At 41.4% G+C, this 15750-nt stretch overlaps 1 protein-coding gene across 1 annotated transcript; it reads left to right on the forward strand.

The window, feature by feature from the left end:
• Positions 1-6779: 6779 nt before the first annotated feature.
• On the forward strand, positions 6780-9577 carry LOC147447229 (uncharacterized). Its single transcript, XM_086523090.1, has 5 exons — positions 6780-7673; positions 8020-8105; positions 8203-8508; positions 8591-8674; positions 8756-9577. Exons 1-5 carry the CDS (start codon positions 7281-7283, stop codon positions 9099-9101), a joined length of 1215 nt encoding a protein of 404 aa, XP_086379216.1. The 5' UTR covers positions 6780-7280; the 3' UTR covers positions 9102-9577.
• Positions 9578-15750: the final 6173 nt, after the last annotated feature.

Genomic DNA, 15750 nt, shown 5'->3' on the forward strand with positions numbered 1-15750 from the left:
TTGGTACCATCCAATTTGTCTTCGGATGTAAACGCACCAAAAATCTCTTTCTCCATAGATTGAGCCATACTGTGGATGCACACAAGAGAGCAAAAGAACCTCCAAGAGATTCACAAATCTCCTCTCCAATGCAAGCAAAACTCTACACAAAATCTCAGCACAAAGCTAAGACAAGCTGCTTCCCAAAAGAACTGTTTACCTGAAGAAAATCTGTCAAAAAGCACACCCTCTTGATCTAAACGCCTTCGAAAAGTAACTTCTGCTACGCTGCTCAGAACAAAATTCTGAGGGCTCGAACGGCTTCGAAAGGGGGGTAAAACCACAGGTCGCCTGCTCAGAATACTCCCGGAACGTCGAGGATGTAGACATGTAGTAGTGTTAGTGTGTATACGCGCTTCACCAGGGGCACTTTTCTCCCACTGGGTTTTCCCCCCTGGACATCTGGTGTGAAAGGACACCTTATCTCTTAGGGTTTCATATAAGCTTTGTAGCTCTGAGTTTGTATACACTATTATTCTAATACAGAGAGAGAGACTACAGAGATCTCGTACGCAAGCTCTGTGTCTTCTCCTTCTCCATCTTCTTCCTACTCTGAGTTGCTGTCTTCCTTCTGTGTCCTGTTTCATCATCTTCAACAATTGGTATCAAAGCTTGGTGATTTCCAGAGCCTCTACTTGCGTTTTCGCGTCCGCACGCGCAATCGCAGTTTTCAGGCAGTTTTCGGAAAATTTGCTCGTGGGAGCATCCTCTGTTGAAGATGATGAAACAGGACACAGAAGGAAGACAGCAACTCAGAGTAGGAAGAAGATGGAGAAGGAGAAGACACAGAGCTTGCGTACGAGATCTCTGTAGTCTCTCTCTCTGTATTAGAATAATAGTGTATACAAACTCAGAGCTACAAAGCTTATATGAAACCCTAAGAGATAAGGTGTCCTTTCACACCAGATGTCCAGGGGGAAAAACCCAGGGGGAGAAAAGTGCCCCTGGTGAAGCGCGTATACACACTAACACTACTACATGTCTACAGTCTAATGAGTGAATTTGATCACTTGAAATTTACATAATCGGTTTTTATTTTTAGACTCCTATAATTGCTCTAATTAACCTCTTTGTCCTTACCTTTGATCAAAGTTTCTCTAGTTTTATCCTTCCTTGATATGTACCTTTGACTTGAAATAATTAAATAGCAATTATCCTTGATCTTTGATAGACTTCTTTTCTTTGGTCCCAAGCTTTTGAGCGCACTAAGTTTATAAGCACTTTAATCAATTTCACTTGTTCTTTTTTATTTTCCCCAGAGTTAAAGTGGACAGTTTAAGATGGAAAATACTTTTAGAAGGTTGTAAATTAATTTTTATGACAGAGTTGATCTAGCCATCTAGACCCCAAAACCTTAAGGTGTTCGGACCCCCGCTTTAGCCAATTTACGCAAGCCTTATCACAAGTTGGGCCTACCCCAACATGTTGGGAAGCATGCTCCCTAATCATCAATGGTGCAGCGTTAGGCCCTGGAGAATCGAGCCTTAGATTTACCATGGTGTTAGGGTTAGAGAGATGGAGATTAGGGCTAGGTATGCCAAGTGCAAGAGCATTAGAGTAGAGTTTAGACACAAATGATAATAACCCAAAGTGCAATTGATTGATTAAAGAATATCCTCTGAAGTAGGCTTAGTGCTTTACAATCATTCGCTAGAGGGGTTGCATCCTCTTACGATTGGACCATGTCATCATCTATCCTTTCCTAGGTGGCTAGAGGGATTTCCCATATTGTGCCTCAAGTTGAGCTTACCTAACATTCGCTTCCTTAAGAAAAACTTGGGGTTTTACAAAGATTTCATGTGTTTTCATTCATGCGTTCATGTCATGGTCCACTCCTAGTCTAACATGATTCATCTACCTGATGAATCATGGCAGTTCAATTTGATTCATCAGCACGGTTCAATGTCCCATGATACATCATAGCGGTTCTCTACCGGATTCATCTCTATGGTTCACAAGTGAGACCTAGTAGGTTCACTAGTAGTCCTAGGTAGTACAAATTTGTTCATTCATTCATTCATGTGTGAAGAAGCCGTCATGTGTGTCCTCTTCAAAAGTGTCTTCATCTTGTTGTTGTCGTCATTCGTTGTTGTTGTTGTTGTCGTCTTCATCTTCATGTTGTTGGACTTATGTATTGTCATCAAGTTGTCGTGCATATTTATCATATCGTGATCTTCACGTTGATCTTATTGGTCCAAGATGTTCAGGGTGCGGTCTGTCCAGCTAATGGTGTAAAGCACACATACATTTCATTTACAATGCTTGTGTGTGTCCTCATGTGAATGCCCATGAGAAAGGTCGTACCTTGACATTGCAAGGCAATATCTAATTCTTGTACATGGAATGGCATACTCATGATATTATCCTCAAGGATAGATGTGTAAACATACAAATCAAAATGGGCTTCATGTGATTCATACATGGCAAACTGTGCAATCATGTGTGCTAGTTCTAAGTCAAATTTCTACGGGAAACTAGAAAAGAAACCACCAAAAGATGTGATCTTTACAAGATGTCCGTATTTTTCTTTGTAATCATAGGAATAGAACCTTAGGCAACTGGCACTTGCTTGTGAATAGCAGTGTGAACATGCTTTAAAATCTTGGCCTTGGAGGCTTGTGACTCAAAAACTTAGAGCTCTTGCAAGCAGGAAGGGGGAGTCCTGCAAGGGTGGACCCAATTTTGTCTTTCAAATGTAGTTGAGCGCTTGGGCAAGGTCCATGGTTGGACAAAGAAATTGAGAGCAATGATGTTCATGGTTAGTCATATGCAGAAGCCCGAGACATTTGCCATCGGGGGTGTGTTGGATGGTGGCAGATTAGATTGGCCGTTTGGACCCGAATTTCTTATCTAAATGACTTGAGCGCTTCGGTTGGAGTCTGATGGGTGGCCTGTGAATGTGTGAGCGCCATATTTAGAGTGTGGCCTATAATAAGAATTGAATGTCACAAAGAAAACCCCCCCCCCCCCCCCCCCCCCCACACACACACACACACACACACACACACACACACACACACACACACACACACAAACTGTTGAACTACTACAGGTCTACAAAAAAGGGCTAAAAACAAAGAGATTTCAAGCACACAATTAAAGGATCCGACATCGTGAAAGGCTTCACATACACACTAGTTACACAAAGCAATGGTTCCTTAAATGAGAGTGATGGTGTGGTAAAGCAAGCTGAAAATGAACACTAAGAAGCACAACAATTGAAAATTTCACACACACGTGCAATTATTAGAATGCCACTAATCACCAATCGATTGATTAAGAAAGATAGTGGCTCATTGGTATTGCCAAGAACATGCTCAAGCTTAATCAATGATATTAGTGATTAGGGAGAGAGAAAGAGAGGAATTATTTAGTCCTGGGTGTAAACCATCGGCTCTGATACCACTTGTTGGGAAGCTTCCCTAATCACCATTGGTGTAGCATTGGGCTATGGAGGATGGAACCTCAACTTAACCATGGTGTTAGGGCTAGAGAGATGGAGACTAGAGTTAGCATTAGGGTAGAGTATAAACAAAAATGATAATAGCTCAAAGTGCAATTGATTGATTAGAAAATAGCCTCTTAAGTAGGCTTAGTGATTTACAATCATTGGCTAGAGAGGCTGCATCCTCTTGCTATTGAACCATGTCATCATCTATCCTTTCCTATGTGGCTAGAGGGCTTTCCCATATGGTGCCTCAAGTTGGGATTGTCTTAAAACAACAACCATCCCCTTAAGCCAAACTTGGGATGCTCATCATTCATATTTTCCACACATGGTGTATGCCACACAAGCTCTGAATGTGCCCAACCATGGCTCTAATACCAATTGATGGCTAGGGGGATAGCCTTCCCAGAAGGTCACCCATCCAGTAATGCTGCCGCACGAACACATTACCCCAAAGTGTTAGGGACCTCTAGTCTAGCCAATTTATGCATGTATGGGCTTACCCCCACACAAAATAGGGAGCATGAATGTGGAGATTTAGCCTCTTCTGGGATTTTTCAAGGGGAAAATGAATGTACTAATCCCTCATCCCCATCCACATGACCTTCTACCCACTTTGCCTCTTGTCCCACCCATCGTAATCCATATTTTTTTGTTTTGACTCAATCAAGAACTCATTTGAGCTTGGTGCAATTCTTGTGAGATTTTAGGAAAATTTTCCATGCATTTGTACAATGGCATTCATCTTCTAGCATGTCCTTAGCCATGAGTGCACTTCCTTGCATGCCCCATTATCCTTCCATATGTGCTTTCTTGCATTCTCTCTCTCTTGTATAGTCATTTTTAGGGAGACAAAGGCATGCTAAAGCCTAAAATACCTCAAAATTAAATTTTGATGACAAAAGAGCAAGAGCAGTAGCCGTGTCTAGTCATGCATCTTCATCATCAAATAATTTCAAGTCTTGCTTTAAATGCGAGGGAACCATATTGGGCTCCGTCACACACAACTAATGGGAGACTCTAAGCTTAAGAGGACGAGAGGTATATATGTAGTGTGGGACTCGCCTCATATAGGCATGGTCGAGAGTAACATGTAGGTAAACAAGGTTTTGGAACAAGAGTTTTTAATGAGTTTGCATGGGTTATAGTTTATCTATATATGTAATTTTTTTAAAATGAAAGAACTCTCTTACAAATCCTACTTGAAGAACAACGATAGTAGCAAAAATGCAAAGCATTATCATATCTTGTCAAGGAAGAAGAAGAGGAGGATGAGGGCACCACCAATTATGTATACTCTATGGGTTAATACAATGGCATTGTTTGAAGACTTGTATTCTTTCTATTTCTCTTACATAGTACCATTTCTAGGATAACCTAGATGAGCTTTGCCCCTACCATGGCGCTTTGGTTGAGAGGAGGTTCTTTCTCCCGGACCTGAGGTTATTCTATCTTCTCTTGGTTTTGAGCTGTTGCATTAGTCTCTTGGAATTGATATGTTATCTTTTTCCCTAGATTGGAGGTTCTCTTTTGCTCTTGGATTGGCGTGTGCTCATTTCCCTGTAGTTGTCATAGTCCAAACTCCAAGGGGAGGGTTGTTGGGTATGTGGGATTTGTCTGATGACTCCTCTCTTGGCTACCATTTGGATGTGCGATGTTGTGTCTTGATGCTGACCTACTTGGAGCCTATGCGGCATATATTCATGTGATGTGCATGTGGAGCCAAGTGATGCTTAGGTGGCATGTCTACTTGCAAACCAAATCATTTATAGAGCAGTGATGAAGATAATGAGATCAAACCTTCAAGTCGCCCAAGTACAAAGACCAAGTTTGACTCACCCAAGACCAAGAGAAGACCCGAAAATGATCAGTTCTAGGGAAGAAAGGCTTGTAGAAATAGCACAAGTCTCGGGAAATGTAGTAGGGAGAAATCTTGTTGAAGAAAAAATCAATAATGCTCTAGGGAAGGAAAGAAATCTTAGAGAAAAATAAGAGAAAGAGTAGCAAGAAAGGGCACAACAAGAGAGAACTCATGTCCTCCAACTCCACCACATGCTACACACAGGAGCATCCCAATCAAGAAGCTCAAGATGATGTCACTCTCACCATTCGACGGGATTCAAGAGGAGCAATTTCTTGATCCACCACCTCCATCTCCTAGGCCAATGGACCAACAATACTAAGAAGGGAAAGTTGCTAAGCGATGACAAGGTGATAATATAGAGGAGACTACAAGTACGGGGATTCCAAAGAACCAAGAGGCAAAGAAACTAGAAGATAGCCAAGTAGAAAGAGGTGATACTATCATGGAGCAAAAAAATAGGGAAGCCTAGGGACAAGGAGTTGAGGTTGTTATAGAACAACAAAGTACTATTGGATCACAAGTAGAAATGCCCCAGAGACATTGTTTCGTACATGGAGGCCAATGCTTGATTAAAGAGATACAAAGATGCCCTCATTTATGAGCAACCAAATGGCAATACCTAGCTAAGGTTTCCAATGAGGGCCATCAGCCTAGGTGGGGAAAAGTGAGCCGACACCCATGTTGATAGGGTTTTGGGTTTTGCTTGTAGCTTGTAATCTTTGTCAGATTTTGATGATTCTTGGTTTCTTTTGGCCATTACTTCAATTTCTTGTATACTCATTTAAAAGCTAAGATTGATGAGAGACCCTTGAATACGTAAGTTTTGGTGTTCTAGACATAAGTTGGGGCTATGAGCTTCTAGTTTGTATGAAGTAATTGCCCACATAGCATTTTTGCCAAGAAATAACCCTGAGTCAATCAAATAGATGTGAGAGGGGCCTACTGTCTGTGTATCTTAACCAAAAAGAAGAATAGTACAAGGTACCATTCATAGATCTCACAATTGTATTTTGAGCTATTCCAAGGATCTGATTCACGTCTATTGCATGGTGAGCATGGTAACGAGTTCCTAACTCTTAATCTCTTCATTAATCCCAATTTTGTTTGATTTCTTGTGAATTAGAGAGGCTTATAAGTGAGCACACTCTTTATTCAGCCGTCCAAACATACCGTGGCCAAGCGACAACTTGAAGTCCCATGGGCTGCCCCCCCTTTTCCCAAACCCAGCCAAACACCAATTTTGTTTGATTTCTTGTGAATTGGAGAGGCTTATAGCACACACACTCTTTATTCAGCCTTCCAAACATACCGTGGCCAAGCGACAACCTGAAGTCCCATGGGGTGCCCCCCCTTCTCCCAACCCCCGCCAAACACCCCACACACACACACACACACACTCTGTCAAAGAGTGACCTCTAGCAAAAACTTGATGACCAAGGTAGAAAAGAGGAACTTTTTCAAACCATCACCTACCAAAAGGGTTTGTAATTCTTGAAGTCTGAATAGAGTGGCCATGGCGGCCCTTTGAGGTGCGCGCGCGCTCAGACTCTCTCAAAAGAGATGTAATCACAGACACGCCGAAGCCTTGGGACCATTTTGTCGATGCAGAGGCAGTGGGGTACTTTTGAGGCTATGGCGCTTGGAGAGACCCACTATTCTTGCCTTGCCTCACTTTCTTTATATGTCCATTGTCTTGGAATATTCGGGTTGCAGAAGGTGAACGATCAGCTTTGGAGGGTTTGCCATTTTGAAGCCTTGGGTTATGACACACGTCCTCAAGCTATGGCTGTCTGTCAGAGGTAAACCCACGGCAGGCTGATTTACGACTATATCATCTCACTTCATCAACTACACGTTTTTTTGTTGCTAAAGTTTGTATCTGCTGGCAAGTCATACCCCCTCTCCCGTTTTTCTGTTTACAAGCAAGTGATGGCTTCTGCGCCATGCTTGCATGAGTCAAGTAGCTTCGACTCGCATGGATCTGGAGGCCTTCATGATGAATACTCACCCCAATTGAGATCTGGAAGTCTCAATTGTGAAAGCTCTTCGGGGATCCTCTCCTCGGCCTCTCTTCTTGCAAACCGAGCGGCTCCTGTGTATCCTTGTGATGATGATGAAGTTTTCTCAGAGCTCAGCTCTGCGCCCTCAGGCAGCTCCTCTCCACCAGTTCTGTGTAGTACTCAGCTCTCTGAGCGTCATGTCTTTCTCTGTTTTAAAGAGCCTCGATCTTGGCCCTCCGTTGTCGAAGGTGCCGACTCTGATAGGCTTCCACGTTTTCTTGCTGCTGCCATCAAGTCGAGAAAGAATGAAATGATGAAAAAGGTAAGGATTGTCTCTTTATGCAGTAGAATAATGTATTGCACAAATGGCCATACTTCCTCCATGTGCATAGTATGGTCGACAGGCACATATACCAGCAAACATGTGTATAGTACCGTCAGCAGGCACATATACCAGCAAACATGCTTTGTATGGTAGCGCTGAGTTTATGCCCTTGTATGTTTCCTTGAACGCATTTAAATTGAGTGTGTCGGAGGAAGCATGTTGTCTTATTCAGCTTTTCTTGTGGATGTTGCTTTCAAATGTTGTATGAACTGCATAAAATGAATGCTATTGCCTTCTGTTCGTCGTGAGAAACACTTCCTGTTATTGGCTTGTTCTGGACCAGACACGGCTTATTGTTTGTGAAGGACGTGATGGCACTGATTCCTCAAATGGCGATGTGATGATCTTTCCAGATATGGTCCGCTACAGGTATCTTTTCTAAGTGCCGTCAACTAGTGTATGTGCCATAATGTTTCCTTGTGTTCTCCACAGCTTAGTTGCTCATATCTTTCCTTTTAACTCTCAGGGGCTTGACACACTTCGATGTCGACACATTTGTTGACGAGGTCCTCGTGCGAAATCGAGATTGGATTCCAGGAAGGCCAGAAAGGCTTCTTGGTACACATGTTTTTGTATGTGCACATGGGAATCGTGAAGTTAATTATGGAGTTTTGGGTCCGGAAATTATTGAGCGACTCAAGCAAGAGATAGCCGCTCGCAGGCTTGACGCTACTTTACACGTGAAGCCTTGTTCTTATATTGGAGGACGGAAGTTTGCCAAAAACTTGATCGTGTACAGCTCAAATGGTGTAGGAGAAGCTTCGGGTCATTGGTAAGACGATAACTTCTGTTAATTATGAGGTTTCCTTTGGACTTTTTCTTTGCTAAATACTCTTGCGGACATCTTGTTTCAGTTATGGATCCATGACCCCAGACAATGTTTCTGATGTGTTGGACGACTTTTGTTGCAAAGGATTTCTTGCTGGCGATTGCGACAGGTGAGTCCTTGATTATTGCAATTCCGTTTCTTGGGCCTACTATTATGGGAGGGGTTGCTGAATGATTTGGGTTTGGAGCAGACAACTGGATTGGGGGAGCCGGGAGCCTTCGACGGGCTCCTCACTGGAATGTAGTGATGGGTCTTACTCAAACCGGGATGGGGATCATCAAAATAATGAATTTGTTGTGGGTAATGTGAACGGACAGTTCAATGTAAAGGTTGATGGGCGGCAGAAAAGGCTCTTTAAAGTCCATGATTATTCACAACAGAAGAGAAGGGCTTACTCAAGCTCAATGTGGTGGCAAGCATCCTGGTGGTTTAGTTTCTGGGAAAAGGAGGATACCTTGGCAACGTTGGCCATGGTGGGCGCAGCTGCGTCTGTATTTCTAGCTTATCGTTTGTGCAAAGATCATGGCAGATGCTGAATATTGTTGGTGTGACTCCCGGTGCGCACGTGGGAGGATTATTTTGGCTGGTTGCTCTCCCTTTGAAGGGGTACATATTATTTGATCATCACCTAACCGGCAAAACCTTCGTGGATATTAGATTAATGTTCATACTATTAGTAATACCAGCTTGCTGGTCATTACGCGCAGTAAGCCAGCCATTGTTTATATGAATGTAAAGAAAGATATGTAAATAGATGTACATTACTGACCGTAGTTTTTGGCCTTTCTTGTATGGTCTTGTTCTGCAGCGGCGATAGTGTGTACCTATGGTGCAGGCAGGCTAGTGTAAGCTTGTCATTGGCGGAAGGGTACTATACCTTGCATTTTTTGGGTTGTACACTAGACTAATGACCATTTTATCATATATCTATAACTGTTGAGGCTTCTATAAGATGGCGAAAGGAGCAGTGCATTGGAAGAATGTTTAATGTTTCGGAAGAGGGTTTTCTGCATGTGTAGTAACTTTTCATGTGGTGATATTGTTTTCTGCTCCTTTCTTACTTTGTTATAACAAACTGATATTTAAAGGCCTATTAATTTACTCTTTTCTTTAGGTGCATGTGATGAAGTTGCCCAAGTGCTCTGCTTCTTGTAATATCCACGGTTAGGATATTTACCCGTTGCAATGCATCAGGTTTCGGGGCAGTTTCAAGACATTTTTCTTGTTTTGTGATTTGTAATTGTGAATGATATTTAAAGGTATAAGAACCTAATTTTGAATGGTATCTTGTAGAGAATTGTATCTAGAGGTAAACCCTTGGTCCACGGTTCTGAAAATAGCCGAGTACATCATGGCCCTGCCCATGTTGTGATCTCCTACAGTGATGAATTGAAGAGATCACATCCCAGGCATGGCGCTTATTTACATTTTCTGTGCGTTCAAATGTGCACCGCACCATGGATAATAAACATTGAAGACATGACAATCTCATTTTAATTTTTGCTCCAACGTCTTGGATAAAGCCACATGCCTCCCAAAATGCAAGCATAGATGACTAATTTTTGCCTCACATTCATCCCAAACAGCCCAGATGTTCCTTGACGGCGGGCACGAGTCGGGCAAGTCTCATGGTCAATGTTGCCCAAGCGGTTGCATCTTGGATGGGAATCTTTTGTTCTTTTAAAAGTACTCGGCACACTTGTCAAGCCATCGTGCTTGAGTTGGACATGGCCGGCCATCCACCTATACATTGTGAAGCCTAGTTGTAGACTTGGAGTGAAGCCTTGATAGACTGTAGGAAACAATGTAAGCGTTACATTCCCCATCTTTGACAAGCGCCTAGAAGAGCAATCCATATAGGAGGACAATTACATTATAGCATCTCTTGATTACTCTCGTAGCTTTGTCAAGTAGCCTTAACCATGCAAGTGTGGAGTGATTTATGGTGGTGTAATGCTGAGTTTTTTTCCTTAATGATATCAAAACACATTTGGCTTCCTTCCACTAGACCTATGTGACTACATATAGTGCGCCACTTTGTTAGACGTGTGCATTTGGGGAGATGCCCTCCATCCATTCAAAACACTCCAAAGCTTCTTCGGGCAAATTCTTGTGTAGGAGCATTTGAAGAGATGAAATTTGTACCTGAAAGCCCTTGTTGCTTGGCATTCACTGAAAACAACTTAGAGCTCATTGGCCCTGCCCCTATTGGGGGCATATTGTGTAATAATCAATGCATTACAAGAGATTTCAATATGAAGCTTGCCAAAATTATTTTAATGTTTTTACAAGGATAGCTCATATGGAATACAGCCTAGTCAACATTATTTTTCAATAGCCCTTCGCTTATTATATCACTAGTGTTCGGGCCAACTCAAAATCACTTCTACAACCATTCATTGTTCCTTATGATTTATTCTTGAGTGGAAACTTTCAAAAATTCAACTAATTTTTGACTATTTTGCTCAAAATCTTGGTTGCTCTCAACCAACATTTTTGAATCTTAAAGCAGCACGATTGCAAGCTCGCACACTTTTCTATATCTCACTATGCATGTACATTGACTTCTTGTGCAAAGCCACAAGTCTTCAAGGTGTGGCATTTGGAGAGGGGGCCCTCGTCAATGAAAAAACCTAGAGCGTCAATGCCATGCACATGTTGGACATATATACCTTGCAACAAGTGTGGTGGCCCAAAGAACGTTCTAGAGCGGAAGTTCTTCAATCAAGGACTTGTTTCTTATTAGCACAGGGCTCAAAAGGGGAAACCCATTGCTTTGGAGTTTGCTTCATTTGGAAATTTAGTGTAGTCCTTGCATGTTCAAAAACCATGGAGCAATCATGAGGTAAATGTTCTCAACCATGAGGCAAACCAATTAGCCGTTGTATGTCTTCTTTGTAGCTTCTTCCCATGACCTCACCTGGAGGCCCGCCCTTCCCCAAATGCTCTTTGTGCAACTATCAATTATTTATGTTTTTCCATAAGGAAAATTTTTATACACTTACCTTATCTTTACTATTTTTACATTATGTTCCTCTAAATGTAGGGATGAAGCCCAGATGATCGTAATGTAGTGGTTAAGGTGGATGTGTGATTGCGAAAAGACTTAGGTCCAATATCCATTGGTATCTTTCATATTCAATTGACTTAGGTCCAGTGACATCTTTCATATTCAATTGTACGTCAAAAAATAAAAATTAAGACACAATGTTTTCCTCTTGCTATCATCAAATGGTAGTTTTCAAATCTCAAAGTGGCACAATTGTAAGTTGAGACACACTTTCCCCAAACATTGTGATGAATATTGAGACTCTTACAAAGTGGTCCTTTTAGCAACATGGCTACCATATCCTCAAATGTAGTAGCCACTATGAGCACTTTGATTTTTGCAGACTTGAATCTCTCCCTTGCTTGCCATACTTTTGAGTCTAGTTGCCATTTATTGTCATAATCCGGTTCACAATTATACTAGATAACGTTTGGATAACAACATAAAACATTGATGGATTACAACTAAGCTTAGGTCCTTCTTTGTCTTCAAGTCATAGGGTAAAGGGGCCAATATAATGCCACTTAAGAAGTGGGAGCCAATAGAGGGACATTCAAATTAGAATGATTAGATCCTATGCTAGGATTGATGGATGACAACTAAGCTTAGGTCCTTCTTTGTCTTCAAGTCATAGGGTAAAGGGACCAATATAATGCCACTTAAGAAGTGGGAGCCAATAGAGGGACATTCAAATTGGAATGATTAGATCCTATGCTAGGATTGATGGATGACAACTAAGCTTAGGTCCTTCTTTGTCTTCAAGTCATAGGGTAAAGGGGCCAATATAATGCCACTTAAGAAGTGGGAGCCAATAGAGGGACATTCAAATTGGAATGATAAGATCCTATGCTAGGATTGATGGATGACAACTAAGCTTAGGTTCTTCTTTGTCTTCAAGTCATAGGGTAAAGGGGCCGATATAATGCCACTTAAGAAGTGGGAGCCAATAGAGGGACATTCAAATTGGAATGATTGATTCCTATGCTAGGATTGATAGTTTTGAATGAATAGATCCTATGCTAGGATTGACAGTTTTGAATGCCACTTAAGAAGTGGGAGCCAATAGAGGAACATTCAAATTGGAATGATTAGATCCTATGCTAGGATTGACAATTTTGAATGAACTTGATGTGAAAATATAGCCATAACAAATTGTCCTCACTCCACATGCCATACCATCATAATTTCCATAATATCTTGACAATATTTTCTATTTGATTCAATGTTGTCCTTGTATTGGACCCTGGTCCGTTATTGGCCCCTTTAACCATATGATGAATATGGTTTCTCATAATTACGACTTTGGGAAAAATAGTGGATTTCAAGCAAAATAAGGTCAAAATTGGGTAATTCCACTTGGACCAAAGTGTCCTCTTGAGTCTATTTCTTCTTCATTCTTCGCTCCATGTTACTTTGTGCTTTAGCAAAAGTTCCATAGCGTTGGCATGCATATAATCCCTTGTATGCAATTGTGGGTGCATAACCCCCCCTTGATGATTTGGCTCTCCACCCTTGGAGGCATACTAAAAGTGGAGATTTTCTTTGAAGGACTGCTAGCTCCTTTGCTTTGCACTTGCTTCTTCTAGAAGGCGCTGTCAGGCATTTTTTAGATGACCATAAAGTCACTACCTTATGCCAAAAAGCTTGCCCACTAGCCTCATGTATATATGTGTATATAGCCCTGCAAGTCTTGAAAGGGACCATGTAAAAATTCATGTACAAAGGTGTGATTTTTTAAGCTTGAATGCTGATGTTTTGGGTTGTTCGAGTCCCCAAGACATGGTTTTTAATAATTATTTTCAACCGTGATTTATAGCTCGTGAATAGGACATGTACATCATAAGTTATGAGCATCCGAAGTGGGTGGTCTCAACTTAGAAAGTGATTGCAGGTGCATGTGACAAGGGCAACTGGGTCAACTTCATAATTTGAATAAGAAATGCTGAGGTTTAAGAATTCTAGATGTAGCTGAGATGATGGGCTTCGAGCCGTGTGTTACAGTGTGTCATTCGGTGACCGAAGCAGCAAGTTATGCTTGGGGGAAATTTGTCCGAAAAGCTCTCTTGCTCTTTGTGGACACAAGGGATTTGGGAGGAATGAGGAGGAGGTTGCCATGTGGCGGGGGGATTATCCCACATGGCAAGGGAAAAATGGAGAGTGGGGGGTATATAGGTTAAAGGGGGAGCCTATTATGGGTGTATCACCTTGTGAGGAGCTCTCAAGGCTAGCTATGGAGGGGCTCGTGGGCTCATGGGGAGGAAAGGGTGCATTTTTGGGTTTCCACCAGCTTGGACATAGCGGGGGTCAGCTGAACCCTAAGGAATGTCATTTGGCACAGCCACTGGTGAAGCTTCTTGGACATGTGATTTCAGAAAATGGGATTGAAGCAGATCGAGAGGAAGTGGAGGCTTTGTTGTTGCTGTCATCTCCAAAAGATGCCAGAAAGTTGGCCACTTTCATACAAAAGGTTAAATATATGTCTCGTTTCATACCTTTGGCGTCACAACTCTTGTATCCATTACAGCAAGTAGTTAAAAATGATCCCTTGGAGTCGTCTCGTGACGGTGATCATGTTTTTGACAGAGTCAAAGAGGTTTTGAGTACACTATCCATTATGCAAGCTCTTGAATGGGAAAATGAGTTTTCTGTTAACCCATCAGTGGGAGATGATGCCATTGGGGCCATGTTGTTGCAAAAAGGGAAGGAATCTTAGTATAGGAAGCCTGCTCATTATGCTAGCAGAGTGAAGACTCCTCATGAAAGAGATTTCTTTGAAATTGAGTTGGTGATGACCACTGTAGTTTATGCTTGTAGACGATTCAGACACTACTTGCTGCAAAAATTGTTCACCTTTCTTACCAGTTATTGATTGCTTCCCCAACTGTTCAATAATTCAAATATATAAAAAACAATGATGAAATTGGTTATTGAACTTCAAGAGATTCAGTTCACCTTTTTGGTAGAAGAGAGTACTCGGGCTACCTTGGCAGATCTACTCACTTATAAAGATACTCCAATTTTGGTTAAGAAAGAAGTGGTGCGAAAGAAGAAAGTTGAGACTCTTGCCATCTCTGATGCTTCACTATTATATTTTGATGGCTCTTATTGAAGAAGTCATGATGCTGCTTTGGGAGGCATTGTCATTTATGATGCACAAGGAAAACTTGTAAGGAAACAAGAGCTGAAACTTGATGCAAAAAGTAACAATGAAGTAGAATACACGGCTCTTGAAGGTGGTTTGCACATTTTCTTACAATTGAGAATTAGACGCTTGCAGATCAAAGGAGATGCCTTGTTGGTTGTGAAGCAAGTATTGGGAGTATGGAAGAATAAGAATCCTAAACTAAAGAACTTATGCTTCAAGGTGAAATCGTTGCTCAAAATGTTTGAAGCATGGAGTTTGTAGCATATTGAGAGGTCTCAAAATGAAGAAGCTCATAATTCTGTCCAAGAAATGACCACTTGTGTGTTTATGTTGAAGGAAAATGACCCTTTATATCATATGGGAGGGAAGTGTTATCAAAAGAGATGGATTTTTTGTTGACAGGTGTCCTACTTGAAGGTTTACCATCCTCCAAAACATATGCGTTTATTATAAGAAAAGCCAGGAAATACAAAATGCTTGATGATGTGTTTTACATGAAAGGAAGTGATTTAGTTTTGTGTCATGTGCCCTAGAAAGAGGAAATTTACAAGATTTTGGAAGAAAATCATGAAGGATCTTGTGGAGGCCATTTTTCCATGAAGATCATGTTGCATAAAATTTTGCAAGAAAGCTAGCATTCAGCGGGATGTTAACCATTGGTGCAAGTCGTGTTTGCCTTACCAAAAGATGGGAAACAAAATTTTGAAGCCCGAATTGTGAAAGAAAATTTTAAATTTTGATGTGTTTGAAAACTGGGGTCTTGATGCTATTGGACCCTTACCTATGACTAGCAAAAGAAATGCTTACATTTTTGACAAAAGTGGATTATTTATCATGATGGGCAGAAGCCAAGGCTGTCAAATAGATTACCATTAAAGAAATGGGAAGTTTTGTTTATGAGAATATATGCTACAAATTTGGTGTGCCTCTAGAGCTACTTTTTGATAGAGGACCATGATTTAGAGGAGACCTGTTTCATTTCTTACGCGAA

Source organism: Adiantum capillus-veneris, chromosome 11, assembly GCF_014529385.1.
Source record: "Adiantum capillus-veneris isolate H3 chromosome 11, ASM1452938v2, whole genome shotgun sequence".
Classification (NCBI taxonomy): Eukaryota; Viridiplantae; Streptophyta; class Polypodiopsida; order Polypodiales; family Pteridaceae; genus Adiantum; species Adiantum capillus-veneris.